The sequence below is a fragment of the Diadema antillarum genome, unplaced genomic scaffold (assembly GCF_040938485.1).
Source record: "Diadema antillarum isolate AM-2024a unplaced genomic scaffold, OU_Dant_1.0 scf00000145, whole genome shotgun sequence".
NCBI classification, from domain to species: Eukaryota; Metazoa; Echinodermata; class Echinoidea; order Diadematoida; family Diadematidae; genus Diadema; species Diadema antillarum.
The window spans coordinates 649,038-670,284 of NW_027271034.1; the positions used below are offsets into that span (position 1 = coordinate 649,038).

The 21,247-nt window shown below is 38.9% G+C and overlaps 1 protein-coding gene across 1 annotated transcript in view; it reads right to left on the reverse strand.

Annotated features, from left to right (window-relative positions):
- Positions 1-403: 403 nt before the first annotated feature.
- The window catches only part of LOC139721558 (ribosomal protein S6 kinase alpha-5-like), a 76,536-nt gene continuing 55,692 nt past the window's right edge, over positions 404-21,247 (reverse strand). Inside the window, exons 7-15 of the mRNA XM_071632873.1 lie at positions 20,772-20,916; positions 17,956-18,120; positions 12,436-12,561; positions 7,856-7,932; positions 6,005-6,149; positions 5,209-5,379; positions 4,203-4,406; positions 3,228-3,384; positions 404-2,270 (exon numbers count right to left, since the gene is read on the reverse strand). Coding sequence (XP_071488974.1) covers positions 1,360-2,270; positions 3,228-3,384; positions 4,203-4,406; positions 5,209-5,379; positions 6,005-6,149; positions 7,856-7,932; positions 12,436-12,561; positions 17,956-18,120; positions 20,772-20,916 — 2,101 coding nt within the window. The 3' untranslated portion in view covers positions 404-1,359. The remainder of the gene's footprint in view (positions 2,271-3,227; positions 3,385-4,202; positions 4,407-5,208; positions 5,380-6,004; positions 6,150-7,855; positions 7,933-12,435; positions 12,562-17,955; positions 18,121-20,771; positions 20,917-21,247) is intronic.

A 21,247-nucleotide genomic window follows, 5' to 3' on the forward strand; every position in this document is an offset into this window, starting at 1 on the left:
CAGTTCAATCCTCATTGTTTTTCAATGTCCTTAAAAACCAATTTTACAAACAGGCCAAGTTTTATCAAGGAAACAAGTTTTTTTTTTTGTGCACTGAACAAATGATTACTTAAATTCATTTGATGATAATTACATGTGCCTTTTACATTAGCAAGATAAAATGGTAATTTGAAATAGACTTTTCTACACCAAAACTCTGTTGAAAATGGAAATTATTTAATTTGTCATTAGCATAGATTTTAAACAATGAATTAATTCTTTTAAAGTTGATGTGTTGAAATGAATATATTGTGCACATCTTCTTTAACAAAAAAAAAAAAAAAAAATCTTGAGCTTTCCTAAATGTGCCACAAAAGATCAATCCCAAGTGTCCAGCATTATTATGAAAGACAACTGCCAATCCTGAAGAACATTGCTCTTTCAGAAGCCACATCCCCATATCTGCTTCGGAGAAACATCACTTCTTGGCAATAGCTTGAACTCACAGAGTGATAACCTCAAATGATTTATTAAACAACAATTCACAGATAGATCATCTAATGATGCAATACCATTCATGTTCTCATCAAATGGACAAGTAGATTTTTGCTAATAGGAAAAGATGAAGTTGGATGATGGCTGCACTGTAAGAGTTTGTCTCATCACAGAGTCATGCTTGACACATACAGAAAACAAATGAGAAACATCACATTTGTTCCAAGTTACTTCAATGCTAGTCTATGATAGAGTCATTCAATCAACCAAACAACCAATTAATCAATCAACAATACAAGATTCCTCAACATACATATGCAACAGAAATACATGCCATGTTATTGCTTGCATTCAAACCACATACAATTGTAAATACTGATTTGGTTCCAAGTGCAATCTTTTACACCGCAATGATAGAAGTCAGGTATTTCATCTAACCAATCAATAAATGAAAAACTCCAATTTTATCTATAGACCATAGTATATAAGAAAGAGTAGTGAATTCAAACTCACTCAAACAGTAAACTTACAAAGTGTCCCTCCTCTTTATCCTCATTGTCAACCATCATCTTTCCTGTCTGGTCTGCAGGTTGGAGAAGCATTGATACACCAGCATATTTTTCTTATTACTTTCCTCTCTGTGTAACAATGTCCTTCAGTTATCATCATCCCATCCTTTGCTGTTTCTTGCCACTGCGAGTAATGGATAATCAGTTATAAGTTAACTTCAAACGATGACACACAAACATTGACACACAAACGCACACATACTCCCTTGCAAACATCACCAAAACTTATTAGTACAATATAAAAAAATGAGTTCTGAGGTGAAATCATGACGCCAGCCCTGACAGGGTCACTCTTAGGTTCTCGGGAGTCCTGAAATCACGTAGCAGATGGGTCCTCACTGATGGTTGGTAAATGGGGATGGTGGGGGTGTGTCATAGCCCCTGCTGGCTGCTGGTGCATTGTCCTTGGTACTGTATGGAGCATTAGGGGCAGGGCAGGCTGAGACCCTGGATATTGCACAGCATAATACTCCGGGAGGGTGCTAGTAGAGCTCACATGTGGCTGTTGGACAGAGTGTGGATGCGTGGAAGGTTCTAGAACTGAAGAGTACTCGCAACCACCACCCTGAGATACAATCCGCAACTTGGGTATACCGGCAGTCATCGTCTGCCCTTCCAGTGTTGGGGTATTCTGAGTCTGGGTTTCATAGCCAGAATCTTCAGGGGATCCTTCAGAGGATATCTTAGTTGGTTCAAATGCTGGCATTGGAAGGGTTGGTGAAAATCCTAGGGAGTCTGAGCTTAGGAAAGGCTCAACTTTTCCTGGGGTCTGTCTACCATAGCTGGGAAGCTGCTGGCCTGAAGGAGCAGCCGTGGCAAGCGAGGTTGAGGTGGTGGTGGCGAAGGAGAGGGAAGTTAGCGTGGTAGTGGGAGGGTGCAGGAGTGGGTTGATGAAAGGTGTCTGGGTGGTGCTGCTCTCCTGGGAAGACCCCTGGGAGTGGGTGCTCTCGCTGGAGCTGCTCCGGGTCTCTGTTGAAGAGTCCTTCTTTTGTTTACGCCGCTTTGCGAGGGGAGCGTTGGAGACATCTGTGAGGAGGAATCCCTCTCGCTGGGCAGTGTGGAAGGCGCGCATCGTGGCCTTTACTCGTCGCTGTATGGAGGCACATGAACTCAGGACATCAGGAGTCATGAGTGGGGTTGAAGAAGAAGAGATCTGGCCCTGAATCCACTCATTCTGTGCTAGGTCTGTGGTGGTCATTCGCCTCATTGGATCAACAGTGAGAAGACCTAGAAAGGGAAGGCACAGAGCAAGATAGAAAGATGCCACTGTTACAAATCATGCTATCAGATTCTGAGAAAATGCCAGATACTTGATTACCACATGAAACACAATCATGTTTTATTTCCCATATTCCTACTCACTTTAAAATGGAATACCAACATGTAGGGCCTACCATCCTAATGACACATTTTCATAATTACTTAATTCACCATTTTTTTATTTATTATTTATTTTTGGGGGGTTAAATGTCTTTAATTGGTGCATGTATCCTGAAGTGCAGTACCCAGTATGCCTTGAAAAGTTATGTATTCACAAAATGCAATCAGATTTAAGTCTTTCAGTCTGTTGTTTTGGATATGCCTTACTACATTTCTGTCACCCAAATTACAGGTCAAAGTTGCTGAGTACAATTAAAAGATGTTGCATACAAAATAGGTTTTAAGCCCTGCTCAGCACATACATACACAACAATCTAAGGGTATTCAATGACAAAAAATCAGAAACACAAAATTTACTGTACACGGCATATATTTTGTGAAATGGAATTGGTGGAATTTGCAACATCGAACCACTTTGATGGAATGAATGAGAGACATAGTCAGTTTTCAAGAGAAAAGCTAGGGACTTCCTACTTTGGAGATAGTATGCAATGCATTTGTCTAACAGGTTAAAAAATTTTCACGAGTTGTTCACTTAGCAAATATCAGTCCACTCAAGAGAAAAAAAATTTAAACAAGAACACCCCAAAATATATCTCATTTACAGTATTGTCCGTTGTGATTTGTGTGTGTGTGTGTGTGTGTGTGTGTGTCTGTGTTATTTTTCCTTCTCTCTCACAATGTGCAGAAACTGAACTGTACAGCAATAAAGTTGAAATTCCTATTTGGGGTTTGGTTGTTAATCTGCTTTTGTTCTCTTTGTTAAGTTAGAGACCCTAGCTCAGCTCTAAGAAGTATGCTTGCCTTTGATCAAGTCCTTGGCAGCGGTTGAGACTGACTGCCACTCCTCTCCATCAAAGGAGAAATCGCCATGTTTGATCCTCTTCATGATCTCTGAGGCACTGTTGTTGCTGCTCACACTAGAGGCCTGGAAGGGAACCTTGCCCGACAGCATAGTGTACTGCACAGTGATGATCAGACAAAGACGCACATCAGCTTCATAATCATCTTTACACGTACTAGCCACTTACTAACACCTCAAAATGGTTGAATGCTTTGACACTATAAAAAAGATTAGGCTTATCTTAACCCATTGGTAACTGAACCGCCCGAAAGCACCTGTCTTATTACTCCCTAAGCCGTCTGTCCACTTTTCTATAGTTCTATGCTTTACCATTTTTATTGTTTTCATATAGAATAATATAATTACGTAATTTGAAAGAGGTCAAACGTCAACACAAGTATGTCAGAATTATTTCTGTGACACGACATTCTCTTGGTAAAGTCTTAATAGGCTTTCAGATAAACATAACTTACAATAGACAAAAATAAAAATGCAGTGAGCTATTTTACATAATTTAGAAAGTTGTCAAAATGAGAGTAATATGGCTGTACCTTCTAGGGCACCATAGGCCATTATGTATGGATCTTTCGTTGCTCAAGGGTCACGTCAGATCTCAAACATCTCACAGAAAGAATTTTCCCAGGGAAATTGTTTTGAATGAATACCAGAGATTAATGAGAATTTGAATTAGATTCAACTTGAACTTTGATGACACTTTCAGCAGTGAAGTAAATCTACAATTACTACCAGAAAGAAAATCATGCAGTTCTCAAGCAATTGCATGTGATATCAAAGGGATACTGTACTTCAGACGATCATCCACTTACATACGTTTTTGCAATCATTCACAGTTTTTAAGTTCCGGTGCACTAAAGGTTGTGATAGTTTATATATCATTCTGCTTAGGAGAAATTTCCAGGAACACCTGCTCTCACCAGTATGACCCCAAGACTCCAGACATCACATGAGGCATCATACTCTCCATCCTGCTCATAGGTTCTCTTCAGGACCTCTGGAGCAGCAAAGTGCAGGGAGAAGCAGGGAGTCTTCAGCGGCTGGTTGCTATTGGTGATCCTGGCGAAGCCAAAGTCAACGATCTTAAGCTCGGCGTCATCAGAATCGTCAGTGAAAAGAATATTCTGTGAGGAGAAAGGGTTAGACAAAAGTCTGAGCTAAAAGTTATGCTGCTCCAAAAATTAGCCTTTTATATCCTCCTGCTACCAGTAAGTCTCTTTGGAACATACTCTTCTAAAAATGAAGTAATATGATATTCTGTTTATGAATTTCATTCAAAGCTCTTGGTTTCTCATCAAATTATCAACAAATTTGGTCTCTCTAAAAACTCAAGTGGATAACATTTTTCTTGTCCATGGCAGCTGTTAGAAAATTTGAGGGTAATATCATCAATCAATCAAAACTTTGGGGTAGTAATTTGGCAGTCTCACAGACAAAACATTTTGGATGAAAAGTCTTGCTGTCAAGCAGGATTCGGATTGTGCCTGTGATCATGATATTTCACATGATTCTTGGTGCTACACTGAAAATAAATGTGACAATATTGCTCATTTTGGACAGTGTAGCACTAATCATACTTGATTATTTCTTCATTAACTGGAGTCATCCCCATAAAATCAAGTTTGCTTTTTGTTTGAAGACAAGAATTCATCCATCAACTTTGACTGACATAACAAACACTGTAAGCTGTATCCTGAACATATGATAATTCATAGCTGTACTCTTAAAGCAAGTAACATACAAAATCATCGACTGAAACATGACCCCCATCCCCCTCCTTAAAATCCTTAATGTAATAAAACCACACTATCATGCACTAAGCTAATAGCTGGTGGTAATTCTTGTCGCACTTGCCATCTCAGGAAAAGGCTCGTTAAATCTAACAACCTTTTGGGAGTGAAAGTTATAAGACTGAATTGAACATACCTCTGGTTTCAGGTCGCGGTGGACAATCCCACGGTCGTGCATGTACTCAACGGCAGAGACAAGTTTCCTCATGATGGTGCTGGCCTCACACTCATCAAAGTACTTCTTCTTGCGTATCCTACCCAACAGCTCACCACCCTTGCACAACTCCATGATGATGTATGTGTGCAGCTGCAGAGACAAAAATACACACAAACTGCTCAAAGAACAACTGCTGACCATTATACCCTGTGTAACATTCCCCACTAGCATAAAAAGCTAGTCTACATGTTACTCTGCCGGCATCAGTTTATTTTCAACCAAATTGAAGTATGCAATTCTACAGTTGTACCTGTTAGACCTCACATGACTTCTTTTGGGGAATAAAAGTGATCACAGCACAATCACAGCACATTACTCCCATGGGAAAGGCATAATATGCATGAAAGTCATTCACAGCATCGTGAGGCAGGTATGTAAATCCTCTACGATGTTTTCTATGACAGCAACCTGTTTGAGACACTGTCCAATCTTCTCCAATTACCATCGCCACTCCCCTAAAATTATAGGAAGATAGACAGATAAACAAAGAAACATGCATAAAAGTGTTTAGAAAAAATAATAATAAAGACAGAAATAATCAAAACATGATATAAATACAGAGGGAAATTTCGAGCTGAAAATGTAAACGAATTACGACAATGAATATTTGCGAAGTTCTTGCTATCAGCAGGTCATATCCTTGTCCCTATAATTTATGGCAAAGAACCACTTCAAATACAAGTAGAGTAGCAGTAGAGAGTAATTCCAGTCTTACGTGGTCTTTGAAGTCTTCTTTGAGAGCCACAATGTTTGGATGTCTCTGACACAGCTGGAGTGTTGTGACCTCCTGGGTACAGTCCACTCTACGACTGACGATCTTCACCGCATACTCCTGACCAGTCTTCTTGTGCTTACATCTCCTGTGGGACCACAAGGATAGGAAGCAAAATGAGTCAAATATGCTTTCTTTATCTTATCACTGAAATCACTGGCCGTATCATAAAAGTAGGGATATTAATGACCCTAGGGCAAGAACTTATTGATCCAGGGGGGTGTTTCACAAAGCTGTTACAAACGCCTTAAGGATTGGTGATCAGTTCTTGTGCTGAATTATAAGTATAACACATCAGAACTGATCACCAGTCGTTCTTAAGTCGTTTGTAACTTTAAGAACAACTTTATGACACCCCCCGGGTTGGGAAGTTCAGTACTCCTTGTTGTCTATCACACTTTCACGCATGCACTGTTGTTTTATTGCTGCATCATCCATCACATATTACTTTACTTTTCAGAGACAATTCTCCCTTTAATACAATTATTGCTTTACTTATTTGACACAGCAACCTAATAAATCAACAACTAATCACAGGCCTCGAATTACCCGGGAGGCAAAAGGCAATTTGCCGCAATGCCCTATGTACTTGCCGCAATGCCTTTCTCAAAATTACCATGCTTACTGCAACTTTTCCTTGCTGCCCTTAAAAATTTTTGAGAAAGAGTGCCCTTAAAACCAAAAATTGCCTGTCCCTAAAACCGGCGAAATTCGAGGCCTGTAATCAGGTCATTATGGGGTACATAATGGAATGAGTTTCTGCCCTTGTTCTTCCGGAAGTGATAAATGAAAGACTATGAGCGACATTTCAACCCTGAGCTGTCACTAATGTGCATACATTAGATACAAGGCCTTCTTGCAGGAGATAATATCTATCCAAAAATCACCCTCTCACTGTTAGGGATAAAACTCAATGGATGAAATATTGACCAACCTTGAAACACGACTGCACAGACATGAGTCAGACATCACATCCAAGACAAACAACATCCATATCAGGGTTTAAGATCAAACTAAGCTGCTCAAAGCTTGCCAAAATGGTAACTAATACATTAAACTTCGGTTCAAATCACAAGATGCCAATATGTATCTGTATCAAAGAGCACAACGCACACACTTTAATAACATCACATCTATCTACCAATGCTTGTCTACTTCAAACAACACAAACCTTATTAGATACACAAGGCACATGCTTTGTTGAACAATAATTTTCAGTTGAACTTTAAATGTTACTACTAAACCATAAGTATTCGACTGTATCATCGACTACTTAATTCATTTAGAGTAATTCAAAATTATGACATAATTGAAGCATTTGCAGAGGGACTGGTGAGTATAGAATATTGACAAAATAAAATATTTCATCAGCAGATTAAAGGGACTGTACAGTACTGGTTGGGGAGGGGAGTCATGTTTTGAACATTCCTAAGTGAGATAATGAGAAACCTCTTATGAAATATCAAAGAGCATGTAATTTCAAGAAGGATTCAACGTTTATTTGATGAAAATTGGCGTTCGAATGGCTGAGATATCCAAAAAAGTGATAATAATAAAAGGTGACAGGCCACGCCTTTTATCAAGATCTCTGTTTCACCTTGTTTTTGGACATCTCAGCCATTTCCAAACTGATTTTCATCAAATAAACTTTTGATACCCCTTAGAATTGCATGCTCTTTGACATCTCATAGAGTGGTTTCTGAATATCTCGCAAAACGTTAAAAGTTAAATCCTCACCTCAACCAGAATTGTACACACCCTTTAAATTCAAAAGACAGCAAGAGTGTGACTCACCTACACACAGAAAAGCTTCCATCCCCAAGCGGAGCAGATTTCATGTCCAGCTCATAATACTTGTTAAAAGGTGAATCCTGTAGATAAACACAATGTACAAATTATGCAACTAAAGCCTTGATACCTGATTCATTTTACACGCTAATAGTGATAATGATTTTCAACAGTCAAAATTTCCACACAAACTCATTAATGGCATCAACAATCAGAAGAATGCTTTCCATGAACTTTAAATTTGCACAATAGAACAAAAATAATGAATTGCCAGTTTTCAAATTGCTTTCATTTGCTTTGATGCACAAGGATGAATTAGTAGATTATAGCACAACTCTGGAACAAAATGTGAAATTGAACAAAAAATGTCTTAAAACAGAGTCAAGGAGTAATCACACGTTAATCCGGGTCAACAGAAGTACATACTTTTGCAAAATCCCTTTTATTACAACCTTTAATACTGACAGATATAATTTCCAAAAGAACTGCTATTTCACTAAGCCATTGTGTTCTGTCAAGGACCATCATTAAACGGCTGTTACCTGTGATATATTACTTCAAGCTAACTTGAACTTTGCACTTGTTTGGAGATGGTAAAGCATAGAGGAACCATAAATTTAACCACAGTAATAAAAAGAAAGAAAGAAGAAGCTCCCACTCTGGTATCTAGCTTCCGGTGCTGTCTAGCACTTGAAACATTAATCAATTAATGTATGATTTGATCACGTAACTAGGAAGGATACATCACATGATGCACCATGATGTACCCCAGGGTACCATCAAATCCCAGGGCACCGTGTTGTATCATCTCCATCTCATGTTCGTAAGATGCTATACATACTACCACTATGGAGGTCAACAACTAGTAGTCAGCGATAATGATCCCAATGCTTATTAAGCCCTGTTTTTAATCTTTTGACCACAATTACATTAATAATAATCATGATCCTTTTGCCATAACTTTTTTCAAAAACAAGTTATTACAATTTCAGCAGTAATTTAGAATGAGATCATTTCAATCCACAACCTTTTCCCATGATTACTTATTTTACGTCTTCCATGGATTGGTAACGCATAGTGTGGTGCTGCTGCCTACAGAGTGTGACACCGAGATCACTGGTGTAGTGTGTGATGAGCAGCATTGATGTTAAGATGCTATTGCACTGTTGAACTCATTTTTGCACCAAAATGTTCTTCCATAAAGCACTAGAAATTATACTTTCACCCATTTTTGGCAACCCAGGGTACAGTGCTAAAAATTAATAAATAATTCAACAAAATGGCAGATTTTTTCTTGGTACCCAAGAGTATCAAAAACTGCATCATATGTGGCAGCATATGAACACTGACACCTTCAGACATTAACTCTTATGGTGCCAGGCCCAAAACCCCTAACGTGCCAGAGGTTTTTACCCAACGCCAGAACGTTTCGAAACTGGACTAACAATGAAATTTAAAACTGCCATATCTCTGAAACTATTGGCTTTTTTTAATTGAGTTCTACACAACATATATCAAGAAATGTTTGTTCTTTTGTGTCATGCAGTCAGTTTGCCACAATATTTATCTGAACCTGAAATATTGCAGAAATAATTGATACATAAAAAAAAAAAAATTATTAGAAATGTTTGTGTAGTATGGAAAAAAAGAGTCAATCGTGTTTTTTCTTCAATGGAACGCTCCCTTGACTCTGTGAGAAAGTTTTAGAGCAACATCTCCTCTTTCAAATGATAACAAAATTGTCTTCTAGACTTGTATGATTCCAAAGATACTAGCAGTTTATTTTGTCTTGGCAATTTCTCTTTCTGCCTGAGTAATTCATTCCCAAATCTGAGTCCTTCAGTCCCAGATCCTGTATTTGAAACTAAAGTAATTGTCCCGGGCCCTGGAATAGTGTCTTTTGTCCACCTGAGAAGGAAGAACCTGCTAATCCTCCTTTTGTCCAAGCGGACTGCGGGCGGGCGTACTCTATTGAAATCGGCAGGCCTTTGTCCACGCGCAATTCCTATGCTAGCGTGGGGACGATTAGTTACATTCACAATTCAAAAGGATGAAAGACTTGACCGAGCTGACCCTCTTTGAGGGACAAAATCAAAGCAGCTTCCCGCAGGACAGTATCCAAGCGGAACAATGCGAGTGGAACCGCATAGACATTACACGCGATTCAATAGCATACACACGCGTGGTTTACCTATGAGACTTTTGATCCATACACATCTCGCAGAGGGTGCGCCCGCTGCGGATTTTCCCGACGCGAAAAAAATACATCTAGCTGAAAAATCGTGTATTTACTCAAAATTTTCCAATGTAAGCATGCTCATATTTTTTGTGGAAACGATAGCTATGCTAATCAGCTACCAGTACATATCATTGGCAGTTGCTTGGTGTAACACATTACGGTACCACAAGAACTTAAATGATCAATGCTTTTCTTGCTCTTCTTAGTCGCCGATCGGCGACCATGGCACGTTAGGACTAAGGTCGCCGTTCAGCGACTATGGCACGTTACGAGTTAATATGGACTCGCCTACAGGGGGATAAAACATTTATTGCCTGAAGTAGAGATGAATTGCCTGAGTTGTAGACAAGGGCAATATGATTCTAGTGAGGGCAATTAATGCCCTATTCCCCCGAAAGTAGCCCGTCCATATCATTATTATTACCCATATCAGGCATCTTACAGCAGTACTAGAGTATCAGAAATTAGTAAAATGTAAACTTTTCACAACTTCCCGATACAAGTTAACAATATTCCTCTTGGCCCCAGCATGAGTACTACACCACTGAGCTGCATCTATGTATGCACACGCACATACACAGCTCAAGCAAGCAGCAAGTCTATACAACGAATGCAGTCATACATGTGCTTACAAACAGAATGCCGCTGCGCTTCAACCACGCTCATCTTGTATTTTATGTGTCAACGAATGGAAAATTGCCCTCTGTCGTGAGACTCTCAGTAACCACAGACTTTCATCACCAAGTGCTCAAGTGCCCAGATGCTATATTCCCCTCTTTTTGAACATGTAAATCACATCTAGGCATTTGTATAAGAGGGGAATATAAGAAATATATTCCTCTTTTCCCTGCTAGCACTTAAAACAAGGGGAATACAATTTGTAAAACCACCGCTCAGATGTATAATATGGGTAATGATAATCATTATCACCCATAATAAACATCCGAGCTGTGGTTATTATTACCCATATCAGACATCTGAGCTGCGGTATTACAAAATTGTATTCCCCTCAGGAAAGAGAGGTATATTTCATTGTCTGCCCATAAGAATGATGCAACGGTACTCCAGAATCGTAAGGTGTGCCCAGAAGAACGACATGAACACACGCAAGTTGTGTAAGGTGTGCCTGGAAGAACAACGCGAATGCATGTGAGCTGCATAAGGTGTGCCAGGAAGAACAACGCGAACACACGTGAGGCACGTGTATTACTTACAAGCCTTTGTGTTCGCGTCGTTCTTCAAGGCACACAACAATTTTTTATATTCCCCTATTGCACCAGAGCCTAAGGGATTTGTATGTTACGAAAGAGGGGATTATAGCATCCGGGCACTTGAGCACACGATGATGAAAATTTGCTGTTGATGACAGTTTCGCGACCGAGGGCAATTTTCCGTATGTTAACACATAAGAATAGTAAACAATCACGGCTGCAGCCACATTATGTGTGTCAGTGCGTGTGACTGCGTGCACTGTTTATAGTATACGCATGCTGTTTGATTGAGCTGTGTATGTGCGCTTGAATGCATAGATGCAGTTTAGCAGGTGTAGCGCTCGTGCTGGGGCCTAGTGGAAAATTGTACCAATGTATTTGGAAGTTGTGAAAAGTTTAACACTTTACTAATTTCTAATACTCTAGTAATGCTTCAGATGCCTAATATTGGTAATAATATTATGGACTGGCTACTTTCAGGGTATACAACATTAATTGCCCTAACTGGAATTGCATTGCCCTCATCTTCAAATTGGGCAATTCAATAACAATTCTACTTCAGGCAATTAATGTTGTATCTTCCCCCCATCCCCAGGCCAGTGAAATATTATATCAATTTTGTTCACAGCTGGGTTGAGAAAATGGTCATATGAAACAAGGCATTTATGCCACATATATTTCTCAATACCATTATGTGCTACAGACATACAATCAACCACCTGAGCAGATACTTACAAACTGCATCAACAATTTGTTCATTCAGTCAAGTCATCTCTGTCTTCTTCATTTAACCCATTCCATACCGAATTCTGAAATGCCCACAGACCTAATACACAGGCCACCAGGTTCCCGTGCCAAACGGGTTAATGAGTGTCATTTGCCGCATGATTACTGGATTCAGCTCAAAACATCCACATTCCAAATTTCTTGGAAGATTACTTCAACAAAGTACTGGACATTGATTAATAAAGCAAAGGTTAGATGACAGAGCACGTTCACAGGTTACAGCAACCCTCTCTGAGTTGCAAACCACCCTACAATGGCCCTGTAGGACTATCCACAATCCTTGGTGCCAGCATGGAGGTACAAAGAAAGACTTTATACCTCCATGGTACCATGGAGGATAGAAAACTTACCTTGAGTTGATGTATTGAAGAGATCTGTGACAGTGATGGACGGTTTTGGTCTGAAGGCTGAGTCAGCATGTCCTTAGTGATGGCATTTTCGCTGTACAGGATGGAAGGAGCTATGAAGGAATAACCCTTCAGGAAAGAAAAGAGAATCATCACCATGATTATTAGCATCATTGACAATATCACGAACAAAGACAACTTACATACTCTAATAATTTGCAATGCCTCATCAAATATGTTCTCAGCAAATGGTGTATCTGTTGGCAAGCACAAGCATCGACTGAAACTGGAAGTTTTTACGGAGATGTCCTACCAGATTAACACTTTCATGATTAACGATGATGATAGAAATCAATCATCACTGCATAGTTGAATTTGTAAGCTTTCATTCTTTTCAGATGCATACAATTGTAGCACAAAGTCTTATTTCAAAACATCAGATTATCATGTTTAACTAGCACCACAAAATGTTTGCAGGTTTAATAAATTCTTAAATCACTCTGGGAAACATATTTGCTCAATTACAAGAGAAGTCAATTTACAGGTTACAAGCAGGGAATGTCATTTAAATGTATGGGCCCTCATTGCTTTTTTCATACCAATCAACAGACAAAATGTCAATAACAGCAACTCTTTTATGGAAAGGAACTAGGAAAGAGGGATGCAATTTCCATTCTCATGGCTTTATTGCAGAGACTCTTCAGCCCAGCGTGGGACATCAAACTCATGATGAATGTCCACAGCCAATGTGTCATCACTGACTACAAAACCATCTGTCTGTCAGACAAGCGCCACAATACTCTTCATTTATTGGATGGGCAGCTTCGTCGGGTGCAGTTTGATATGCATGAATGATAGGGAGACATTGGCTCATAAGGACACACACACAAGTACAGTATATAGCTCTGCCCACCCCCCCCCCCCTTCTCCACCAATGCCATTGTAATGTTGTATTACCAGTCAACGGTACATACACTGGATATATCACTCTATTTTGCAACTGATTTGGTATTCAAATTCCAATAGGAGTATGCCTGGATTTGTGTCCTAGATATTCAATGATCATTGTTCCACAGTTATTCATATGAATTATCATTCAAGTCAGCTTTACAGCTAAAATGTTGAGATTTCATACTCTGGCACAATACACCTTATTTTCATAATATCAGCAGCTGTTCGGCTGATGTGTAAAGCTCCCCTTTGACCAAGACTCAAGGTAGGATCTTGTAAACTAACAACATGACCAGTGCACCACCTCAAAGAGTTCATTAATCATTTAACATTGAGACCTAGTTGATCCTTTGTTTACATTTACACAGCTGCCATAGAATACAGCGTGAACAAAACCAGTATAAAATGCAGACAAATGGTTTGAGAAGGTGCGAGTTAAAAGTACACTGGTTTTGCATGAACTCCATAGAATTTAGTCAATTGTGGTCAATTTTGGCACTGGCGTCTACAATAACATGAATTAAACAATTCAATTTCAATTCAATTCAATTTCAATTCATTTGAAAATGGCTACCTTGGACATGGCAAGAGTTTAGATTAGTCCATTGAAACCTGATCTCTCTCATTACACATAACAAAATATTGACTACTATATCCTCTCAGTAAGGCCCCAATCATGGACTTACAGTGATCTAGAAGAGTCCAGCATGACCCTCTGAATTACTTTGGGTTGTTACATTGGTGAGAACATTGCTTCAGGCTAATGTCTTGCACTCTGACCTTCAGAGCAGTCAACATTTGCATGCTACATCATGATCTCAGATGACAAATGTCTTTTTTTTTTAATATATGAGGTCATTGTCATGACACTCAAAAAATATATTTTTATCATTTGTAACACATCATCTTGGAATAGGAATATTTACAGAGCTTCATTAGAAATAAAGTGTTTATGGGTAACACAGTGCAATGATTGCATTCATAATATGAAATTCAATCTAAAAAGATGATTTGCAGACTTCCCAGAAGAAATATGACCCCCAAAAGTACACATGAACATACAGGCACAGAGTTCAGACCCCAATTATCACTTGATGGATGGACGGATCCAAGCTGAAGAGACCTAAAACATATTCCACATTATAGACGAACATGCCCAATGTATAAAAGGGTCGCGAGAACCGCAATATTTCATCTACAAAATATCACAATAGCATGTGCATGGGCAGATTTCACAGTAATGAGGCATGCAATAAATCGGCTCACTGAATCATTCTGACTACTCAACCAGGTAGCAATATATAATACGACATTCAAGAGTTTGAAATTCTCTGCATTAGCTCCAAACATCTCAAGAAACAATCTGCACTGCACCAATGGCTTCTGTGTGTGCAGACGAAATGGAGCTGACACTACACAGGTTCTACACTACTACAGTGACGAGTGATTTCACATCCAATCTGCATGTTTCCCTGTCAACTTTTTGGTGAAGATTTTAATAACCTGTGCATGATCTTTACTTTTGGCAAGATACAGATTTATAACCTAAAAATCATGAAGAAATCCACACAACCTTTTCCCCCTCAATTTTAAATGCCTGATTAAGTTTGCTTGTAACCCGTTGGGGATGGACTGATTTTGCTATAACACGCATTTCCCATAGACATCTGCCTGAGTATTCTAAGGACTTATCTTCAATGGGTTAAGTCAGGCAAATGCAATCCTGATAGCAACCAGGATCTATAGATTTGTAAAAGAGCTTACAAACGACGGATGCTCTTCAGTATACAACTCCAAACAGAATTACTCTGTGAATTTCTGTTCAGATGACAGAGTCTATGTAAATGGTTATCATATGACATCATATGCGAATCATCAGCTTCTGATACCTCACCACCCACTGGAGACAACCAGCTCTTCATAATCTGCACGCATGTTATGCTTTCTGCTTTTGACAGTAATGTAACTATGCTGTCATACTGCATTGCATGCTTCTTGTTCTCTTGTTATTCATCATGTGTTGTTTGTTATTCCTGCTGAAATCAATACACTGCTAGTCAGCCATCAATATTCAAAATCAGTTTATAATGGTCTGAAGACACCCTAAAGATAAATCTAATTCCAAGTGCACCTTCCCTGATGTTTACTCTTCAGACTAAGTTTTGAATTGAATCTCTGAGATGTGAATCAAATTTTTTATATCAAATAAAAAGAAACGCATCATTGTAATAAGATCAGAAAAAAACTTAAATAGGAAACAAAGTTGCCAGTCATGCGGGAAATAAACAAATTTTGTCACTTAACATAAACACACAGACTTGTATACCGTGTCAAGTATCTATACTGGAAATGAATACAATATAAGAGAAATATCACATTGGCGATGTGCAGGAGACTAAAATTAACACACCTTTTGTGACAGCAATGAAGACTAATGACTGGACCCACCGACAGTGGGAAGTTCAATTTGCAATTAATTGTCAAGTGGAACAAATAATGACTCAACACGAATGAGAGAGAGAGAGAAATGGAACGACAGCGCACCATGACATACCCTCAATCATTCATGCTTCATACACTGCATAATGGAGATACACTTTTCTTTCTTCCTAATTATGCCACCTTTTCTAAAAAGCCAGGAGTCACAGCAGACCGAGTAGAAATCCATTATGTAAGCATAATCCTGTTTCTGTCCCGTCATAAATGGCTGTCAGAGACGGCTTTCAGCAAAATTTGCCACATCGCTGCCACTGTTTGTGAGCAATCTTTCCACCCCTTCCCCCCTCCCCCTCCCCTCCTTCCTCTTCCCCTGACGGAAGCCTGATAATTACACGATAATTAATGTGATTCTGTGGTCTAGCATCACTGAGCTTATATATCCCTGTCATCTCTGTTGTCTTTTCAGCAGGATACCACAGTAGCTGATCCTTACTACAACTTAGCGCTGGCTAGAGTCAGCATAACACATACCATCTTCTCTGTTCTTCAGTCGTGCGAGCCGTCTGATGACAAAGACTGCCCATAATAAACACAGATGGGTTTTTAATGACCTGCTGTCTGGAGGTGCAGACTCATACTAAAATGCCCTCATGTTGGATTTACATTGTAGCTTTTCGGGCAGCTTCCAATAAAAAGTTCAACACAGACTACGACACTTTTTTGGAAAGTACATCATAGCTGCTGACCATTAAGTAGGAAACTTCACAATCAACAATATGTTGATTTTAGACCTGTTCTTCATTGATAACTAAGAAGTAGGAGACTACACATACCTATCACATACATGGCAACATCACAGCTCGGAAAGGAAAGTTTTATTCTTCAATGCAAGCACTTCTAATTCATAGGAGACTCATGGAAAGTTGGTTATTATATATCAAGTCTGACCATTTCTACTTCTTCTTCTTCTTTTTTTTTAAAAATCACACAGGCACAACAAATCAGTGGTGCCCTGGGATGTCTCCCTAATAGGACCCTCGGAATCTACCCTTTTCTTGACACGAGGTGTCTCATGTATAAAGCAAGCGCGTCAGAGCTTCAAGATGTGGTAATGACGCACGACTCAGAGGCAACCAAAGGAGTCAATCCTCACTAATGAGGTCACTCTGCATAGACAGCACACAGGTAATGCTGTCTGCAACTTATTTGTCCTGATAGATGACAATTTCTGTTGCTCTTCTATTGTACATGAGCTCAAGGCAAAGTAAAACAAAAGAGAAGAAGAAGAAGAGGGAGAAGAAGAAGAAAGAGCCATCCAGACATACCTGTCAAATCAAAATGGCAGTGTCTGGCATCACAGATGAGTACAATTATCTTCTCTCAATAATGATACATGTATGAGCAAAGATCAGACAGTAGTACTAGAAGATGGCATAGATTTTTGCAAACAAACTGATTGAACATGAAATTTTATGGAAAGAGCTTAATCTTTATAACATTATTACAAAGCCTCACATGTACAAGTATGTAAAAATCGGGTGGGGAGGGGGTGTGTCTTAAACACACACACACACACACACACACACACACACACACACACAAAAAACCAAAGTCATGGCTGCAAGCACACACTTGATACAGATCATTTTGAGCTGCACTGAACAAGGGACATTGCAAAGCTTGAATGGAAAAGATACACAGAAATTTATTACTTAACTAGTGAAATCTACAAGTAGCTGAACACAGGCAGTCAAAAGTGCTGATAATTTCAAAACATGGCCTGAAATTTTTCATACAGAGAAACTTGTCTCCATTCACAAAAAAAAAAGAAAGAGAAAAGAGCAAATAAACCAAATTCAACATCAAAGGGTATCAGTTTTCTCTAAATTGCATCTGCAGAAATCCTGTGCTCTGTTTGTGGTGATGACAATTATGAAAGCATAAGGAAAGTTTTGAGGTAACATCAGCCCTCCCCCCTTTCCCTTTGGGATATAAATACCTTATGGGTAAATAATAGGAGGACACTCTATAAACAGTATACCTCATAGACAAGACTGTAAATGAGTTTCATATCATGCTTTCTTTGGAAAGATAGTATTGTAAGATTGTTCAGATTTTGGCTCACAAACTCACCCTGAAGACTCTGGCATCCGCTGTCTTGGGGATGTCTGCAGGTGAGTCTGCTGGGATGAGCGATGTAAACTCCTCTGCAAAGTTGCTGGTGTCCAGTTCACCATTGATGTGGGGCCGGAATGGAGGGGGAACCTTCTTGGCAGCTATGTCGTCCCAGTTCAGCGACTGTTGACAGAATCCATACAGGCAATTCTCAATCCATTTGATTAAAGTTTGAAAATTCTGTAACAGGAGCACATGTACACCGATATACAGTATTCAAACTGTAGATTCATACATCACAAAGGCACTACATGAATTAGTTACGTGGGATCTCACGCCTCAAGGGAACAGCTCTATATTTAGCTTCTGGAACCCCACGCTCACATTTCTTCCCTTTTCACTCTATACTTCTTTTTCTGGTTTGTGTATATAACAAGATGCACATGTGTTTTGTGACTAAATTAATAATGATGATAATAATGATATTGTGGTATCATACAATAAAGTATTCATTGTTCCCTGTGAGCTGTGCACAGATACAATTTCCTGTGTCCTTCAGAGTGCAAACAAGCGAACAATTAGCGTGCATACATTACAATGACAACTGTCAGCCCCTAACGTAAACTCTGGGTGTTCTGGGGATGCTGATAATGTGATGCAAAGTCTTTCTATACTGTGAAGTATATAAAGACTGAAATGACACTCAAAACACTGCAAAATTGTGTTAGCTCCCTTTCCAAAGCCTGCATAGTTTCAGCATAGAAAATTTCTTCTAGGTTTCTGCATGATTGAAAAACAAAACAAAACTGAAACATATCTTAAACAAGTACGTAACAACAGGTGACATTGGGAATGGCTGTAATACTTTTGCATCATCATATTATACCTCTCTGTAACAGAGCAGCTATGTGGGCAAATATATCATCTGCAAACTGTTCACTGTTTCAATATCTGGAATTTTACTTCTTTGATTTGTCTAATGGGTCACTTTGTTCTCTGACCCAAACCTTTTTATCCACACAGTGAATATTTCTATCAGTATTTACCCTTTTACAAATTTTGATCACACCAAGTGTTTCTAGAGTCTTCATGTCTGTCACGATTTTGCTGGTACGAAGTTAGCTTTAAGTTAATTTTAATTTGGTCAAACACTTTTGAAGTTGTTAAAACTACTGAAATTTTAGTGTTTGACCTTGTTCTGTACCAGATGTAAACCATATTGAATCTACTTTAGCTAACTTTACTAAATTTCATTGGATGTCTTATGAGCTTTATGGCATGAATTCTAAAATATCAGACTTTGCCCTTTACTGGCAGCCGACCTTTGATCACTGTTGCAGATCCCATAACTCTCACGAGTTCTTTGGTGAAGACATTGTCATGACAAAGAAATCAGTTGGGAGGATTAGATGGACAATATATGACTATGACTGGAGAGACATAAGGGCATACCATGACAGGAAAACAGGTAATGTGGAAATTAACTGGAAATTCAACGGTAAATTACTGCCAGCTTTTTAATCTAAATTGGGAGGATTCATGCATACATGCCAATTGTCTGTGCATGCAGGGAGAGTGTCTCAAAAATAGATGATTAATTTCAGTACAAATATGTAGTACCTTCTGCACACATATCAACATTTAATTCATGGTAATATGGTATTCATCGCAGAATGGTATGTTCCCTTCAAAGACATAGTTGTAATAAAGTCAAGATAGCAGGAAGGTAAAGAGATAGAGTTCTAGTCTAAATTCTGGCAATGCCACGAAAGACTAAATGCCAGACAGATAATTACTGTAGATGTGTCATCAAACATAAACAGGATAACCTTATGGGTCACAAGCTACCTGCACATATTTTTCTTTTTTTTAAACAGTACCAAAACACAACATTATCTTGGAACTTTCCAATGCACAGTGTACTCCTCATGATCTGCTGAAAGATTTGTTTTAGTGTACAAAGCTCATGTGAAAATTCAACTCAAAATTTTCAACAAATGACGGATTTTCAGAGATACTGTCAGAAAACTCAGCAAAATTAAACAAAACAACAAAAACAGCAAAGCCACTCAAACGACCTCTTTGGATCTGTTCTGCCGATTTTGCAGTGTAAAATTCTGACCAGTTCAGCATAACAGAATCCTCACTACTTTTCAAAATAATTTGACTTTACATGCGATACCATTAACTTTGATAAGTTAGTCCATTAAATACATCATTCATGAAGGGGGGGAAAAAATGGCCATTTAGAGAATGGAGCTACAAGAGTCTGCTCAAATAATTACCTAACTTACATCACATTTATAAACTACATAATCCAATATTGACAATACATCTACATATACACTTGTGAGGTCACACATTCAATTTCCTTCCTTCTTAAATCAACGATATACAGAGTAGTGTTATCCGATGCTAGTCATTATTTGGGTTGAAGCCAGTGCAAATACTAAAAGTCAAGAGAGACTTTTCAGTTCCATTTTTATTCCGTTGCCATTCATAGCAAAATCCCATGTTTATGTAATGACTCATAACGACGTTTTAAAACACAATTTTCCCCGATGTCTTCCTCCTTTCCAAAAGCAGACATTTTTTTCTGTACAAAAAGAAAAAGACTGTGTGAATTCGAGTTATTTCTCTTCTTTGAGTCTTTTTTATTTCTTTTTATTATCATTTTCTGAAGGCATTGGCAATTTCACCTGAGCCATATTGATTCTCAATAATATCTGCATGTCCTTTTTTTATACTTAAAACCTCTGCAAAGAGTATCTGTTTCCCCTATGTAAACTATTCTAGGTACTCACCCCCCCCTTCCATTGAGGGTAGATGCCTACCTTGAAAAATGGGTGTTCCTTGATCTCTTCAACTCCCTGGTGGCCAAGTCGTTTCTGAGAGTCCTTAATCAGCAGCTTGTTGATGAAATCCCGCACTTCTTTGGAAAATGTACTTGGCATGGGTGGGTGACAAGTCAGGATTCGCCTTGGAATGGAAATGGAAAAATACAAAGATAAATAACATCATGCAATATGTGTTGTGTCTACAGTAGTCGCAGTCACACTGGCAAAAGATTACAAAGTTTAAGATTGTGGAGTTTCGTGTTCTTTCGTCGTCCATACACACTGGCAGCCAGACTTCTCTATCTTAAGTTCTTAAAATTTGGGTCACTGGTGTCATCCGTGTGCGTATTCAAGGAAGAAGAAAGAGTGTGCCGTCTGACATCTGGTGACTGTGATGTAACAATGCACATCTGTACATCACAATGATCACGTGCTTCAGGAACAGCTGATAAACTGGCCACGTGACAAACTTC